Genomic DNA, 17,600 nt, shown 5'->3' on the forward strand with positions numbered 1-17,600 from the left:
AGGAAGCTTCATAGCCCACCTTTCTTCTTGACTGGCATTCTTGGTCTTTCCACTGCCACAGGATTCAAGATCTCTTTTCAGGTCTCAACTTTATCCAACTGGATTGAGGCCAAGAGTCAGGTAACTGTTGCAAACCACTCCACCTATTTGGTTTTGAAATCCAGGCTGTCTTCTCTTTCAGATAAAGAAAAAATAATGCATTTTTCCACAATTAAACTTTTGAAACTGCCCACAGAAGTTTAGAGAAATATAACTTCGATTTTTATAAAATAGCACTGGTTTTTTAAAAAGCTGAGGAAATTATTGTAAGCTTAAAAAACGTTATTAAAACTCCTCTTCAGGCAGCAACATTTTTGGAGTTCAATGACTAACTCAATTAAGGCACACACCAAATTTACAAAGCTGTTTCATTCCTCAACACATGATCGAATTCAGAGATGATCTGGTTGATGGATGATAAAGATCCTCCGTCCTTTAGAGAAAAATTTAAATGCCCTCCATCCCCCCGCCCCCCCTCCCAAAAAATACTTTTGAAAACCTCTTGGACTCTGATCTCTAAAAAGGTGGGTGAGTTTGAACAGTTTTCCGGAGCAGAACACAGACTGAAAGGCCCCTTTCTGCTTCCTGGACCAGAAGTTCCAGATCTCACCCCTCAGTAAGGCAGGATCCAGCTTGCTGTCACTTTCATTTTTCTTCTTCTGTGCTCTCCGAGCCCCTCAGGCTTGATCCTTAATGCCCCCCTCTGATTCTGATCCCCCCATGTATTAACCGAGAGGATTGAAAAGAAGGAGAGCCATCCCCTGGCATGGAGACATTAAAGTGACAGTGCTACTCAATGGGCACTTGATGCAGGATGAGTTGGCGAAGCAGATCTCTTCACACTGGAGTCATTCACATCGTGCCATTTCTTCTCCTCCAAGCAGCTGCCTACCCAGCGAGGAAAAAACACCGAAGACTGTTCCAGAGCAGTCAAACCTTCCCGCAAAGGTGTTTTCGGAGACGCTGTCGTGTGGTATTAGGCAGGTGAGCACCAGCTGTGCAAAGGGTGGGCGATCTCCTAAATGAGAGCGCGTTCGGCCGCTGGGCTTCCACCTCCACCCTTTCAATCTCTCTCCAAACTACCCACCTTCCTTCTGCAGAAAAAGGCAAGCGATCCCGGCCACCGCTGGCCACCCCTGCCCACACCCCGCTCTCATAGAGAAGAGCACAGAAAGGTCCTGCACCCTCCACGCGGTGAAGGGTTTGCTCAGGCAGGAGGAACAGCAGCCCTGGAAATTATATAACTCTCGGATTTGGCTTCTCTAAGACATGGAGACTGGAGGGTCGGGGGTTGCTGGTCTGGGAGACAACTGCTGGGCACAGGACGCGCTGCAGCAAAAGGGCGCCAGGCCTCCTCGCTGCGCCCCCCGCCCCGAAACACTGGCTGGCAAGGGGGGTCTTCTCGGGAAGTGGGGTGCAACTGTCTCTCGGGTCCCTTTCTAAGCGGAGTGAAAGGATGGAATATGAGGGCACTGGAGACTGGGGAGAGGAGTCAGACCGCTTGCGAGGGGAGGAGGCCAGTCGGAGATGCCCTGGCGGCCGGTTGGGGGCTCGGGGGAGGAAGTGCCCGAGAAGCGGGAGCCTTAATACATGGTCCAGGCCAGAGGGGCGAGCGCCTTCCAGGAATGACTGGGGCGGGCAGCTCGCCCCAGCTGAGGCGCCCAGAAGCGAGGGAAACGCGCAGCTACATCCCCGTGTTCGCAACGCCCCACGTTCCCCTCCAGGTGGGAGAGGGAGCTTGGCTGACAAATAGCCGGGCTGGGGAAGGCGGGGCTGGCGGGAGGGGCGGGCCTACGGGCGTCTGGGCCTCCCCGAGGCCAATGAGCAGCCGTCATTTCGGGACGCCGCGCCCAATCACAGCCAGGATGGAGGGCGCGGCTTTTGACTGGGTCGGGGCGGGCCGGGGCCGCCAGAGAGAGGCGTGAGCCAGCGACCCCGCCCACCCCGGCGCCGGGGCCCCGCCCACCCGCCAGTCACGTGAGCGCCAAGATGGCGGCGCTCGGGCGTGAGGCGGGGGCTGACCCGAGAGAGAAAGGTGTGGTGCCGGTGGGAGCTGGGGAAATGCCCAAGGTAGGCGGGAAACCCGGGGGGGTTGGGACCATGATTTCTGAAGCCTCGTGGTGTTGGCGGACTCTTCTGAAATGATGCAAGTACAAAGGATTTGAAAATCTCAAGAGAACAGCTCCCAAGTGCAAGGGTCTTTCGGTTACGTCCCAGTTGCCATGGAAAGAGGCGGAGAGAAAGTAGGAGACCTCAAGTCCAGTCTTGATTGCTGGCCGCTTGTCTTCTCTTGCCCCTGAGCCTTTGCACTGGCCTCACCTTCAACTTGAAATAACTCCCAGCACCTCTTCCTCCCCACGCCCGCCCCTGCCCAGTTCTCCGCTTTCGGCTCTCTTGTTTTGATTGATTTTGTTGTAGGCAGCGGCACTGCGTGTTAGACCCATGGGGTCAGGTCACACCAAAACCAGGGGTCAGCAACCTCGGTATTTGGGTTCTGGCTAGGAAAGAATTCAGAGCAAGACCCAAATAACGGTAAGAACGTGTATTTGGTGAATCACAGAGGTGGGAGAAGTAACTCCTGGAAGAAACGGGCTTAGGAAACAAGTGATGGAAGTAAAGGAAGGGCCCCTGGGGCTTGGGCGGGAGGAAGCTGAAGGTAACCGGCCTGGGTGGGGGAGGGAAGGGAAAAGGCACTGCGGCTCCCGGGAGGGAGAGCCAGCTGGGGCCTGTCCCCAGGGTTTTAAGGGTGGAGACTTCAGGGGCGGTCCCAGGAGGAGAACTCCATAGAAGATTCAGCAGCTTTCCAGGTGTGTCCGCTCAGGGTTGTGGACTCTACTGATGGATTGGCGGGCACCAGGATAGGGGGTCATTATTCAATGCAGCTGGTCCCAGCTTCAGCCTGGGCTGGTTTTTGTAGTTGATCTGGGCCTGGAGCTGAAATACAAGCATAGATGTTATCTATAGGGAGGAAAGGTCAGGGCATCCAAGCCACATGACCAACATGCTAGGCTAAGGGAAGAAAAGTCACCCTGGGGCGAGGTCCCACCCTACAGTTGATTGTCCCTTGCTACCCCCTAGGGCCTTCTGTACCTGGCCCATCATCCTTGCTCTGCTCATGTCTGTCTAACCACCTACAATTTTAGAGAGAGAATGGGGGAGAGAGAGAAACATGGATTTGTTCCACTTATTTATGCATTCATTGGTTGATTTTTGTATGTGCCCTGACCAGGATTGAACGGTAACCTTGGCTATAGGACCACACTCTAACCAACGGAGCTACCCTGCTGGGGCTCAGTATTTGTTTAAAGGTCACTTACTACGGAAAACCTTCCCCACGCTTTCCTAGCTAGGTTAAATTTGGCCTTATGTTGTTTTGTTTTGTCTTGTCTTTATAACACACTAGAGGCCTAGTGCACAAAACCTGTGCACTTGGGGGGGGTTCCCTCAGATCGGCCTGCACCTTCTTGCAGTCTGGGAGCCCTCAGGGGATGTCCAGCTGACAGGGAGTGGGCCTAAGCCGGCAGTCGGACATCCTTAGCACTGCCGCAGAGGCAGGAGAGGATTCCACCACCACCACTGCGCTTGCCAGCCGTGAGCCTGGCTTCTGGTTGAGTGGCGCTCTCCCTGTGGGAGTGCACTGACCACCAGGGGCCAGCTCCTGCGTTGAGCATCTGCCCCCTGGTGGTCAGTGCGCATCATAGTGACTGGTCGTTCTACCCTTCGGTCAGTTTGCATATTAGCCTTTTATTATATAGGTTCGTTCTGTTTAAATTACCTGCCTGTTTGTCCTGACCTCCCTCTGGGTTGTGGATTCCTGAGGACCTGACTACATCTCGATTATCTCAGGGGCTATCAAATGAGGAATGAATGTGGTATAAAACTGAAAGTCAGGTGACACAGTACAATAAAAGCACTACATAACCAAAGATACTTTGCAAACTATAAACCTTCATAAATTCACTTTCTAGTATATTGAGTGGCCTTGGACTAATTTTGACATAAAATGTTGGTTATAGCAAAATCGTTACATTTCAATACTTGTTAAAAGTGTATCAGAAAGTTACCCACCTATTTTTGCTTTAATAACAGTGCCTTCCAAAGACTAGGCAGGCACTCAAATATTTGCTGAACTGTTTGAGTATTTTAGGATATAATCCTGGGTGTCCGTGTTCCCTATATACTAAGAATGCAGACAAGGTAGAAGGTTGATACAAGTCATTGCCTGAAAGTTTTCTTTGTGGGGAGTAAGGAATTTCAGTGACTTAGATGATAGCAAAACAAATTTATCCAAGGTTTCTGATTATCATGTTACTGACTTCTGCCTTCCTAGAACATTATAGAGCCTCCCTCGGATATTACTATCTCTTCTCTTCTATTTCCCATTTAGATGTCAGAGAGAGGCAAAAGATTAAGTCTAGTCCCTGAGAAATTGTAATTTGTAATTTTTTCCCTGTCCTCCCCAGATATTTTTAAAAAGAAAATAGAACTACCCAAGTACAGTCTGTAATGATGCAGGGAAGGAAACTGGCCCATTATTATTGTGTAATACCATACACCAAGGTTCAAAGGAGCCCATATCTTCAGGATACTGATACCAGAGATGAATTGGCCTGGCCTTTCATTAGTTAGGCTTAGTACTGCTGCATGTCATTTATTCAGTAAGTGAATATTGCAGTGATGTTCAACATGTGTCCATTGACTACCAGCATAAAAAGAATCACTGGGTCCTTGCTGGTTTGGCCCGTGGACTGAAAGGTCCCAGGTTCGATTCTGGTCAAAGGCATGTACCTCAGTTTCAGGCTCCTCCCCAGCCCTGGTTGGGGCGTGTGTGGTAGGCAACCAATCGGTGTGTCTCTCTCACATCAGTGTTTCTCTCTGTCTCTCCCCCTCCCTTCCACTCTCTAAAAGTCAATGGAAGAATATCCTAAGGTGAGGATTAACAACAAAAAAGAATCACTGGTGCTACTAAAATGAAGATTTCTAGGATTCACTCTACTCCTACTGAATCCAGATATCTCAGGAGGAAGTTCAAGAGACTGCATTTGAAATAAATTTCCACTGTGATTCTTGTGCACACTAAATGTTGAGAATCACTGACTTATTAAGTATCTTCTGTGTTATTATACTTAATCCACTCTAATTCTCTTGCCCTGTACTCCTGAAATATGAGATTTAGTCTCTGCCCTTGACTAAATTTAATGTTGCTAATGTGGAGGTTGGTATAAATTGTGAAGGGCCATAGATTTTTAATATCTATTCATTGGCAAACCTGGAGTCTCATAATGCTTGTGTGCCAAAAGATTTAATGACTGTTTTTATTAAAAATTTTCATGGAGATCTGAGAGTCTTACCCAGAACACAACATTCAGAAAGGAACCTTTCTGAGAATCTAGTTTTTTGTTTTATTCTGTTTTCCCACTGGTTTTTGTTAAGATGCTATTGACCAAATACTCGTGGTCCCTTGACATGGACAGCCATCTCTTCATACATCACACTTGGGACACAGGAACCTTCCAGCCCTAGTGCCCAGTGCCATGGGTCCTGGCTCACTGATGTGCCACACGGCAGTTTCCAGTAAAGTCCCTGCTTCGCCCTGGGTTCTACTAAGAAGTTGGACATATAACTTATATAATCGGGAGCCATGATCCACTGTCTCTTCCTAGCCTGGAACACTGTTCCTCTTTCTGAAGTTCTCTCTCACTGTTCTCCAAGGCAGTCCCTGCTCTCTCCCATCTCTCGAGGAAACTCAACATAATCTCCAAAATGAGTGCAGGCTTTCAGTCTCTTTCATAGGATAGAGATAGTTGTCAAGAAGTAGCTACTGTTTTCTTCCAGCTCTGATAAAGCTAGAGCAAGGAGAACTGCAAAGGGCCTGGCTACCTTGGGGAAAACTAGAAGGAAAACAAAAATATTTCAGTAAGTTATCCTTCTACACTATGTCCTGAAGCAAGTCAACCTTTCTGAACCTTATGTTTCTCATCTGTAAAATTGGAGATGATTATTGTCCTACCAACTTTTCAAAATTATTGTGTGAATCAAAAAAGCCATTGTCTAGCAGATAATAAGAGCTCACTAAATGTTGATTGACTCACTAACGAAGTAGGTAAAAGCAGATGACAATATTTGACACATTACTAGAGCCTAAATGTTTTTTAATCGGAATCTGTAGAATTTATAAGGTCTAATATTAATATCATTAGCTATTATGGTTCTCCAATTTTGTGTTTTCCAGGACATCAAGATGGCAACATACACACGTGGTCAACCCAACCCCTCTCTAGGAGAAAACAAACTCGGATCAATGGTCATTGAAATCATAGAAAAAAAAATTGAGTATCTTAGAAAAGAAAAGTAAGAGACACATACAGACTGAAAATCAATTACTTTTTTCTGCAGATCTGTATTTCTGTTGTTTCTGAATATCTAAGATTCTCTTAACTTTATTGAGTTGGTTATGAAGAAAGCTTATTTAAAAAAAATGGAGAAAAACATGGGTAGATGAAAATAGTGGTCTGTTAGAATATTGGAACTGTGGATAATTACTTTTGCTTCTTAAAAAAATGGCCAAAATTGTTATTGAAATGTTATTTATGCAATAAACATTTTTAAATTAAAAGTAATTAGGAAAGCCCGGCCAGTGTGGCTCAGTTGGTTGGAGAGTTGTCCTGTACACCAAAAGATTGTGGGTTCGATTTCCGATCAGAGCACATACCGAAGTTGCAAGATCGATCTCTGTTTGGGCACGTACAGGAGGCAATTGATCGATGTTTCTCTTTTTCTCTCCCTTACTCTCTCTTTAAAATCAATGAAAAAAACACACACACATATCCTCAAATGAGGATTTAAAAAACTTTTTTTTTAGTAATTAGGAGAATACCATTTGGAGGCTACTTATATTTAATTGATGATCAGTTGTAATTCAGTTTAGAATTGATTACCTTAACCACAGTGCTGAGTTCGACAAACAGGAATATAGATTCCATGATGTACACATAGTTTCACATTACCATTTTGACTTTTTAGATTTGTAGAGCTCAAAAATAAAATCAAAGATGTTGACCTTATACCTTATACATTTCTGGATTTGGGTATGGGTCAGAATAAGTAAAACTAGATCTAGCAAATCTCTTTGGATGAAGTTTTGGAAATCCTTGACAAGTTACTTTAAATGTATCTGGACTAATTAAAAAATAGTTATTTTCTAGAAGGCCTAACCAAATGTAAACAACTTTTTTTTCAAATGACCTTAAGAGCAGTATTCTTGGATTTAGATATAAAATTTGGCTACGTTGTAACACAGTCATATTTCTTTGTGGCCAAAATGTATTCTCTCTTTAAAAGAGCTCCATTTTAGAACCACTGTAAATATTCTCAGAAATAGAATTATATTCTCTGATTAGAATGAAAGTTCCATGGGGAGTAGAATTTTTTTCTTTATTCACTGCCCTATCCTCAGCATGTACATTTCATATAGTAAGTGCTCAGAAATATTTGATGCTGAGTAAATATGTGATAACAAATGACTACCTGGGAAAAGATGTATCCATTAGAAAAATGTTAACCTTGATTATTGTTTTTCCATCAGTACTTTAAATATACGTGGGACACTGCTCATTGGAACAACAGCTGGTTTCTCTGGAATATTGGCAAACTTCCTTTTCAGACACTGCTTCAAGGTTAAACATGATGCTTTGAAGACATATGCATCATTGACTACACTTCCGTTTTTGTCTACCTTAGTTACTTATAAGCTCCTTGTTACGGATGCTTTGTATTCAGGTAAATTTAAATTCATTAAAGTATAATGTGTTCATATCTAAGTAAAATTACTCATTAACATATACTGTTGCTACTGCTAATAATAATCCCTTACATTTGTGTATTGCTTTACCACTTACAAAGTACCTTCACATATATTGTCCTATTTCATCCCACAATAGCCCTCCTAATGAGACAGGGCAAGTCTTTTTTACAAACAAGCAGCAAAAACAGAGACATGTTCAAATCTAAGCAGCAGCATAATATGCTGAGAAAAAAGCAGGCTTTGGCAGATTACACACGATTTCAGATCCTAACTCCTGTTTGAATTTTGTGACATTGGGCAAGTCATTTAATCTGAGACTCAGCTGAGTCTTATCTATGAATTAGGACTAAATACTTACCTCACAGGATTGTGAGAATTAAGATTGTGTATGTTAAATGCCTAACATAGTATCTGGTATATTATGGGCTTCTAATGTTATTTCCTGCCTCCTCCCATTACGTTAAGTTTCACATCTAGTAATTGATGGAACCTCTCACCCCTGTTCATTAGATCCCTGCTTAAATCTCTCTTCCAAGCCAGGGAAACCTTCTCTGACTCCCTCAAGGTTTCTAGATACATTCTCTATACATTTTACCTTCAAAGCATTGTGTACCCTTAAAATTATTTATAAATATTTGTCTAATGTCTTTCTTTCCTGATTGACTAGCCTGAAGGTTAGATATTGGGTCTCTTTTATGCAACACTGTACTCTTAGCACTTAGCTTATGCCTGACACATAGACAATAAAAATGGATTAACCTAGAATCCAGAGGTCTGGTGAGCTAGTTTAATTATTTATTATAAAGTTTCTGCAGCAACCATATATGTAAGAGATAATTTTCCTAATGTAAAGTGTAATAAAAGCACTTTTAAGACATGGTGCATTTAGTCGGTCATATGCTGTAGACTGAATTTCTAATATTCCTACTGTTTCACTGTAGTTGAGGACAGTGCAGATAACTACTCTTTGAGGGCACATGACTTTCCTAATGTTTATCCTGAGTTTTAAAGGGAGATCAAATTTACTTGTGTTTTCCAGGTAATATATGCATGGAAGAATATGCTCTGAGAAGTTCACTGGTTAGCATAGTATGTGGTGTTTTATATCCAACTGGTTTGGCTTTTTCTAAAAATGGACGTCTGGCAGTAAAGTAAGTCTGTCTATTCCTTCTCTTCCTTACTTGTTTAAAAAAAAAAAGAAATATATATATATATATAAAGTCTCCTTATTCTTTAGCTACCATTGACACATTTTAATCAAAATATAGTAGTTTGATATTTCAGATAGCTAACTTTTAACATTTTTTGCTAGCTACATGAAAGACCTAGAATAGAAATTATCAGTGTAGGAAAAATCAAATTCTTCATGGAATATGCATCCAGAAGTACTTACCTATTTTTCCTTTTTAGGTACCATACTGTTCCACTGCCACCAAAAGGAAGGGTTTTACATCATTGGCTGATGCTTTGTCAAACAGATATAAAAGGAATGTTGGTTCCTCTAGCCTTTCAGATAGTCTTTGGAACGTATGTAGGTATACAACATTATGAAAAATTTCAGAGTACATTAGAGAAAACTGTACATGAAGATTAACCAAATAGTGAATGGATTTTTTTATGGTGAGGACTCAGGTATTGCTGAAAGAGTTCAAAGTAACTCTGGACAATTTGTTTCTATTCTTTTGCCTAGTGTATAGCAGGTTCTCAATAAATATTCAGGAACTCAATAAATAAATAAGTTTTTTCTTTCTTCCTCATTGTATGTGGAAATGGTTTTAGGCCTCAAGTTGTGATCTATACATTTACATACTGTCACTCATCAAACATTTATTGAGCAACAACTGCCCCTCAGGCACTGTGTTACAAGTAATAAGAAATGGTCCTTATCCAGAACGAACTCACAATTAGAAGGTAAATTAAAGATATGAACACACAGCATGAGAGAGTTTGAGAGGTATACACATAATTCTGTGGGCACATTGAGGATGTGGATCTTAACTATTTGGGCAGAAGGGAAAACTATAGAGAAGAAGTGACATTTGACCTAAATTTTTAAGAAGATGAAAGTTCATAAGAAAGCAAAATATAGAAATAGCATACAGCCCATTCCTTCACTCTAAACTCTGATTCAGCTAGCTTCTTATAGTTAACAAATTCTTTTCACTGTGCTGTTTAAAGAACATATACTAAGTGCCTACTGGCTATGCATATATATAGGCACCAGGGGTACAAAGATTCAGTCCCTACCCTCATCAAGTTTAAAACCTAAAGGAAGAAATCAAAGCATGCATCTTTAAGTCTGCTAGGGCATTCCTGAGCTACACATTTATCTTAGTTTAGGAATAAACACTGTCTGATGAAAAGAAAAGATGCAGAATGGAACCCCACAGCCCATTCTCCTTGTCTTAACCATATTCATAGTGATATTAAAGACTTGATCATCTGAGGTCCCAAGCAACCCAAAGCAGAAATGGAAGTCTTAATAAGGTGTTTATGGCATCATATATAACGAAGTAAAATACGTGTACTCTTTTGCTAATGAAAAAAAAAAAAAGACTAGCCATCTAGCTTTGTATTCTCAGAATAATTTATGATACTTGAAACTCTAAGGAAAGGGCAAGTAATTGGGGGTGGGGCGAAGGAGGTGCAGGGGGAATCAAGTCAAATAGATAACTAGATCAATGGTATTCATATTTTAACTCTTAAATTAGTATATGAATACATGAATACTTTCTCATTGTGAGATACTCAAATGACCCAGAATATATATACAAGGTGGGGCAAAAGTGGGTTTACAGCTGTGAGTATGCGAACACAGAGACTACTTGTATTATTATTTATTAATCGCATTATTTTCCATATGAGCAACTGTAAATAAATATTTGCTAAATAGAACAAGACTTGAAAAGTTCTCCATGCCTAACCGGTTTGGCTCAGTGGATAGAGCGTTGACCTGCGGACTGAAGGGTCCCGGGTTCAATTCCGGTCAAGGGCATGTACTTTGGTTGTAGGCACATCCCCAGTGGGGAGTGTGCAGGAGGCAGCTGATCGATGTTTCTCTCTCATCTTGTTTCTAACTCTCCCTCTCCCTTCCTCTCTGTAAAAAATCAATAAAATATTTTTTTTAAAAAGTCCTCCTCTCCCACTTCATCCTATTTCTACTCTATTCTCAGGGGTAACCACTATCACATTAACATGCCTCTTGCAGTTTTCTTTTGTTACATATTTTTAAAATAAACTGTATTATCCATACATATTATGCTGAAATTTTTCACTTAACCATATGTCTTGGAGATCTTTCTAACTCATTACATATACCAACACATTCTTTTTAGTGGCAGTACATTCTTGATGATTCCAGTATTCACGTAGATGATCCTTCCAGCACCCTGGTCTCTCTACCACTTATTCCCATGGTCATACTTTAGACCTGTCTGAAATAATAGTCAGCAGCCACTATTCAGTATTTGAAGTGTGAATATTCTAAATTGAAATGTATAAAATACACATCAAGTTTTAAAGACTTTACTATGTAAAAAAAGAATATAAAATATAAATAATCTATTGATTACATGTTGAAAGATTACTCAGTAATATTGGGTTAAATAAAAGAAAATTAATTTTGTTTTTTCAATGTGTCTACTAGGAAATTTCAAATTACATACATAACTCACATTATATTTTCATTTCTACTATGTTGCTCTAGACCTTGTCATTATCAAATTCAAATTATTCACATTCTCAATTTTAAAATCCAATTTTATCACTATCTCCTGTCCTTCAAGTTCATTTCATTCTCCGGCCACAACTCCAGCATTACTTCAGCCTCACCAGAACCTATAATCCATCAGTCCCACTAACTTTTCACTGTCCCTCATCCCCTCACATCCTTATTGCCCTTCTCCACTTTCAGACACATCAATCTTTTGAAAGTTTCCCAATCTCGAGGCAAAAAGATAAAAAACAAAAATGAATCTAGCTAAAGAAAACCAAGAGGTTTTTTTGAATTTTCTGTTCATGTCTTTTGACCATTTGAATTGTAGAAGCTCTACAAATTGTTTTATTTCCTCATATGCTTACGTAGTAATCTGGGACATACAGCAAAGTTGACTTATGTTCATCCTCCCTGCCATATGAAAGCAGAAGAGACTTATATTTCACTCCATGATTTCAATTTGCCTTTTCTACAATAGAGAAAGCTAGGAATTCTTGCCAAAGTGGTTGTAATACTATAGGTCTGAAAGAGGAAATTAAGGAAACCTTCATTTGGGTGAACCACAATGAAGAAAAGCAGCAAGAGGTGTCAGATACAGCCTGGTTCAAATCCTAGCTTCACTAATTACCAACAAGCTATTTCACCTCTCTGCATCTCAGTTCCCTCATCTGTAAAACGAGGAATAAAGATTGTATTAAGTCGGAATTAAATTAGTTCATATACATGAATAAAACAAGAAGTCTCTATGTGTTGCAGCCATTTTTGTCATTGTTGTTATTACTGCATACATAGCCTGTAGTTATGAGTTTAGCATTTTCCTAGGAAACATTATAAAGAAGCACAACAAAGAAAATTCACAAGATATATTTCATTTGAATAAATATGTATTCATTTATTCAGATGATACTGATTTTGACAACTAGTGTATGAAACACATTGTATACCACACGTTGGGCAAGCCTCCTAACCTTTCTATGTTTCCTCTGAAAACATACTAACAACTGCTTTGAAGCGAGGTTATAAAGATGACCTGGTATATAGGAGGTGCCCAATAAATGTGTTCACGTTGTCTATTTCCCTTATTGGGTGTATAACAATGCCTAAGATGTTGTCCCTGCTATGAGAACTTCCTTTCTCTTTTGTCTTTTCCCCCCATTTCCTCCCACGGTGTTAACCATGTGATTTTCCCCTGCTTTTGCATTGTATTCCATCACACTGCATAGCTTGCAATGTATTATATTGATTTTTCTCCCAGCTTTTATACAATTGTATTGTCTTTTGTAAACTATCCAATATATGAATTTCCAAGTTTAAGCAGAAATATAATGAAAAAATGGCTTTCTACATATGTGGCTGAATTTAATAGAATTTGTTACCTTCCTAAGGTGCCCATCTGGTGTGGCTCAGTGGTTGAGTGCCAACCTATGAACCAGGAGGTCAGGGTTCCATCCCCTGTCAGGGCACATGCCTGGGTTGCAGTCTTGGTCCCCAGTAGGGGGCGTCCAGGAGGCAGCTGATCAATGATTCTCATATTGATGTTTCTATACCTCCTCTCTCTATAACCAATAAAAACATATTTAAAAAAAAACACATTTCTCCAAAGATATATATAACCCATATTTTTCTACTTTTATCATTCTATCCTTACAAAGACAGTCACACTAACATAAATAATTGAATCTTTTTCAATTATTTACCAGGTTCACTAAAGTAACAAAGCCCCCCTAAAGTCACCCCAAGATTAGGCATAGCAAAAGAAAAGATTAGTGAACTTGAAGAAACAGCAATATAAACTTCAAAATGAAACTGATAAAATAGATCTCACTCATTTATGGAATATAATGAATATAAACTGATGAACAAAAACATCCAGAGACAGAGAAGCATCAATCAGATGCTCAAACCTCAGAGGGAAGGTAGGGGAGGATGGGGATAAGGGGGAGAGATCAACCAAAGGACTTGTATGCATGCATATAAGCCTAACCAATGGATACGGACACCAGGGGAATGAGAGCATGAGTGGGGAAGGGGGGCACGGGGAGTGGGAGGACAATGGGAGGATAAGGACACATATGTAATAAGAAAAAAACCTGATAAAAATTAAAATAGTATTAGTGAATAACCTTACATACCTGTAATTGAAGGCATCTAAGGAGGAAATGAACAGAAAATGTTTTTGAAATATTAATGGCTGAAAAATTTCCAAACTTGATGAGAATTATAAAACCACATATTCAAGGTGTTCTGGTCCAAGGTGGTGACATAGGATGCTCCTAAACTCACCTTCCAAAGACACACTGAATCTACAGCTACACACAGAGCAATGGCCTCTGACAGAAACCTAGAAACTAGCTGGGTGACACCTACACATCAGGCAAGTGAGAAAATACACCAAGTGGGCAGGGAAGGATTGAAACACACTCTCACCCTAAGCCCCATCCCAATACAGCAGCATACAGCCAGGGTGGAATTTAAAAATCTCAGCTTCTCCCTGGGACACCTAGTGCCCCAAAATGTAAGACTTCCACCTGAGGGAAGGGCCCCCAAAATACCTAGCTCTGAAAGCCAACAGTTTTGTTGTTCATGAGACTCACAAGACTACAGCAAACAAAAAAGCAGTTGTGAACGGGCAGACACACTCCCTGCAGGTATCTCCCCAGTGCAGAGGGAGCGGGCAAAAAATGTCCATCTCCCTGTTTTCCCTGAAAAATGTCCATCTCCCATTTTTCCCTGAAAAATGTCCATCTCCCAGTTTTGCACAGTTTAAAGGATACTGCCTACGGTCAGAATTCTAATTTAACACGTCTAGGAGCCAACTGCAAGCCTTCCCGGAGACTAAGGAAGCTGGCAGACACCTCTCTACCTTCTTTCCCGAGGCCACTCCACGTCACCAGTATCTCCCTGGAAGGAGCTAATATACACATCTGTACAACAGCTTTTGTGCTGCCACCCAAGGGACATGTCCCCAGATCTGGCTCTGAGAACCAATAGTGAGCTTCCACTCACTAGTCGCACAGGACCACAGCAAACAAAGAACCAGTTCTTTTTTCTATTAAAAAAAATTTTTTTTTTCCAGAGAGGAAAGGAGAGGGAGAGAGAGAAACATCAATGATGACATAGAATCATTGACTGGCTGCCTCCTGCACTCCTCCCACTGGGGTTCAAGCCCACAACCAAGGCCCAGGCATGTGCCCTGACCGGGAATCAAACTGAATGGAACCATGGACTCCTGGTTCATAGGTCGATGCTCCACCATTGAGACACCACAGCTGGGCAAGAACCAGTTCTTATCCCAGCTAGTATATCCCCAGGGCTCAGCAAAGAGGGAATAGGAAAAAAAAAAAATTTCCCAATCTTTCTGTAAAAGGGGCCTATTCACGTATTTTAAAAGATACTGCCTGATCAGGTTTCTAACATAGCAAGCATCTAGGGCTAACTGCAATCTGCCCCAGAGAGCAGGGAAGCCTGCGGACACCCCTTACCCTCTTCCTCCAGCCTGCTCCAAGTCCCGGTATCTCCCTGGAAGAACTTTGCAGTTAGATGTAGTCCCACTTGTTCATTTTTGCTTTTGTTGCCTTGGCTTTTTGTGTCAGATCTAAAAAATCATTGTTAAGACCAATGTCGAGGAAACAATGCATTCTTAAACAACCAACAGGTTAAAAAAACACACCAGGTGAGCCTGGGTCCCGGGTCCGGGTGAGGCCATGGGCCCCTGGATCCGGGTGAGCCTGGGTCCCGGGTCCGGGTGAGGCCGTGGGCCCCTGGATCCGGGTGAGCCTGGGTCCCGGGTCCGGGTGAGGCCGTGGGCCCCTGGATCCGGGTGAGGCCACGCGACCCTGGGTCTGGGAGAGGCCACGCGCCCCTGGGTCCGGGTGAGGCCACGTGCCCCTGGGTCCGGGGGAAGCTAGATCCTGGGTTCAGGCGAGGCCGTGTGCCCCTGTATCCGGGTGAGGCTGGGTCCCAGGCCCGGGAGAGGCCACGCCCCCCTGGGTCCGGGTGAGGCCATGCGCCCCTGGGTCCAGGTAAAGCTGAATCCTGGGTCTGGGCAAGGCCGTGTGCCCCTGGATCCGGGTGAGCCTGGTCCCGGGTCCGGGTGAGGCCGTGTGCCCCTGGATCCGGGTGAGGCTGGGTCCCGGGTCCGGGTGAGGCCGTGGGCCCCTGGATCCGGGTGAGCCTGGGCCCCGGGTCCGGGTGAGGCCGTGGGCCCCTGGATCCGGGTGAGGCCACGCGACCCTGGGTCTGGGAGAGGCCACACGCCCCTGGGTCCGGGTGAGGCCAAGTGCCCCTGGGTCCGGGGGAAGCTAGATCCCGGGTCCAGGCGAGGCCGTGTGCCCCTGGATCCGGGTAAGGCTGGATCCCGGGCCTGGGAGAGGCCACGCGCCCCTGGGTCCAGGTGAGGCCATGCGCCCCTGGGTCCGGGTGAAGCTGAATCCTGGGTTTGGGCGAGGCCGTGTGCCCCTGGATCCGGGTGAGGCTGGGTCCCGGGTCCGGGTGAGGCCGTGGGCCCCTGGATCCGGGTGAAGCCGTGCCCCTGGGTCCGGCCGAGACCAAACCAGAGGGAGTCGGACCTGCATTACCACCATTTGTCCACCATCCAGAGCTGAGGGGTCAGTGCCGACATGTACTCATAAGGAACTGGTGGACATTGATATTGGGTCTCAAAAGAACTGTTGGTCCAGAAAGAAACTCACTACAGACTGATTCATTTGCCTGTCAGCATAACTATTATTGCTCGTCGCACATTCAATTCTTATAAGTATATCTCTAGTGACACATGATTTCGCTCATCTAGGGGAAATGATGAACAACATGGACTGATGAACAAGAACAGAACCAGAAACAAGGAGGCATCGATCGGACTATCGGGCCTCAGAGGGAGGATAGGGGAGGGTGGGGGGAGGGGGGAGAGATCAACCAAAGGTCTTGTGTGCATGCATATGAGCCTAACCAATGGTTAAGTTCAACAGGGGGTTGGGGCATCCATGGGGAGGGGTGTGGGATGGGAATGGGGGGATGAGGACAAATATGTGACACCTTAATCAATAAAGAAGTTAAAAAAAAATAATAAAAATAAATATTAAAAAAAAAAGAAGTTCTACCCAGGGCAGTATGTGATGATACATCATCTGATGGAATATTGTGCAATTTCTAAAAATAACAGATCAATTTGGATTGATGTGGAAAGCTGTCCAAGATCCAGTAAGTGAAAAAAGCAAGTGGGGTAGAATAATTATAGTGTCAAATAAAGAAATGATATAAATGTGTTTCTATATTCATAGAAAACTTCTGGTAGCAGTGGTGACCTATAGGAAATGATACTAGATAGAAATTACTTTTTAATGTACTGTTTAAATTAAAAAAAATCATAAACATGAATTAGTTCATTTAAAAAAATGGTTTAAAAATGTTCAGGCTTTTTGAAACTCCTTTTATGACTTTATCCTGAGGAAATAGAGATAAATAAATATTTTGTACTAAAAAAACAAAAACAAAAACAAAAACACACCAAAAAACATGTAAGGGAACTTAGAAAATATCTGGAAACAAAAATAAAAGTACAACATCAAAACTTATGAAAGCAGTACTAAGAGAGAAGTTTGTAGCAATAAACACATTCAAAAAGAAGGATCTCTTGCCCTGGCTGGTTTGGCTAAGTGGATAGAGCGTCGGCCTGTGGACTGAAGGTTCCTGGGTTCGATTCCCGTCAAGGGCACATGCCCGGGCTGCGGGCTTGATCCCTAGTGGGGAGCGTGCAGGAGGCAGCCAATCGGTGATTCTCTCTCATCATTGATGTTTCTATCTCTCTTTCCCTCTCCCTTCCTCTCTAAAATCAATAAAAAATATATATAAAAAAGAAGGATTGCAACTAAAAAATCTAAACCTACACCTCAAGGAACTAAAAAAAGAATAAACTCTACACTAAGTTAGCAGACAGAAAGACATAATGAAGATTAGAGCAGAAATAATTGAAATAGAGAATAGAAAATCATATAAAATATAAATGGAACTCTTAGTTGTTTTTTTCTAACAGATTTACAAATT

The 17,600-nt window shown here is 42.8% G+C and overlaps 1 protein-coding gene across 2 annotated transcripts; it reads left to right on the forward strand.

Moving 5' to 3' along the window:
• The first annotated feature begins 2,016 nt into the window (after positions 1–2,016).
• TMEM126B (transmembrane protein 126B) lies at positions 2,017–11,277 on the forward strand. Of its 2 annotated transcripts, none has more exons than XM_079788913.1 (5): positions 2,017–2,109; positions 6,272–6,390; positions 7,625–7,818; positions 8,883–8,994; positions 9,254–11,277. In XM_079788913.1, exons 1-5 carry the CDS (start codon positions 2,029–2,031, stop codon positions 9,435–9,437), a joined length of 690 nt encoding a protein of 229 aa, XP_079645039.1. In that variant the 5' UTR covers positions 2,017–2,028; the 3' UTR covers positions 9,438–11,277. The 2 variants fall into 2 exon arrangements, with proteins under 2 accessions (XP_079645039.1, XP_079645040.1); XM_079788914.1 differs by lacking the exon at positions 2,017–2,109 and adding an exon at positions 2,125–2,571.
• Positions 11,278–17,600: the final 6,323 nt, after the last annotated feature.

This window comes from Cnephaeus nilssonii (genome assembly GCF_951640355.1).
Source record: "Cnephaeus nilssonii genome assembly, chromosome: 13".
NCBI lineage: Eukaryota > Metazoa > Chordata > Mammalia > Chiroptera > Vespertilionidae > Cnephaeus > Cnephaeus nilssonii.

Bases quoted from the DNA above. Each gene is read 5' to 3' on its own strand.
- TMEM126B (XM_079788913.1), top strand. From the start codon at position 2,029: ATGGCGGCGCTCGGGCGTGAGGCGGGGGCTGACCCGAGAGAGAAAGGT. The intron at 6,391-7,624 runs GTAAGAGACACA...TTTTTCCATCAG, and splicing joins GAGTATCTTAGAAAAGAAAA to TACTTTAAATATACGTGGGA. The intron at 7,819-8,882 runs GTAAATTTAAAT...TGTGTTTTCCAG, and splicing joins TACGGATGCTTTGTATTCAG to GTAATATATGCATGGAAGAA.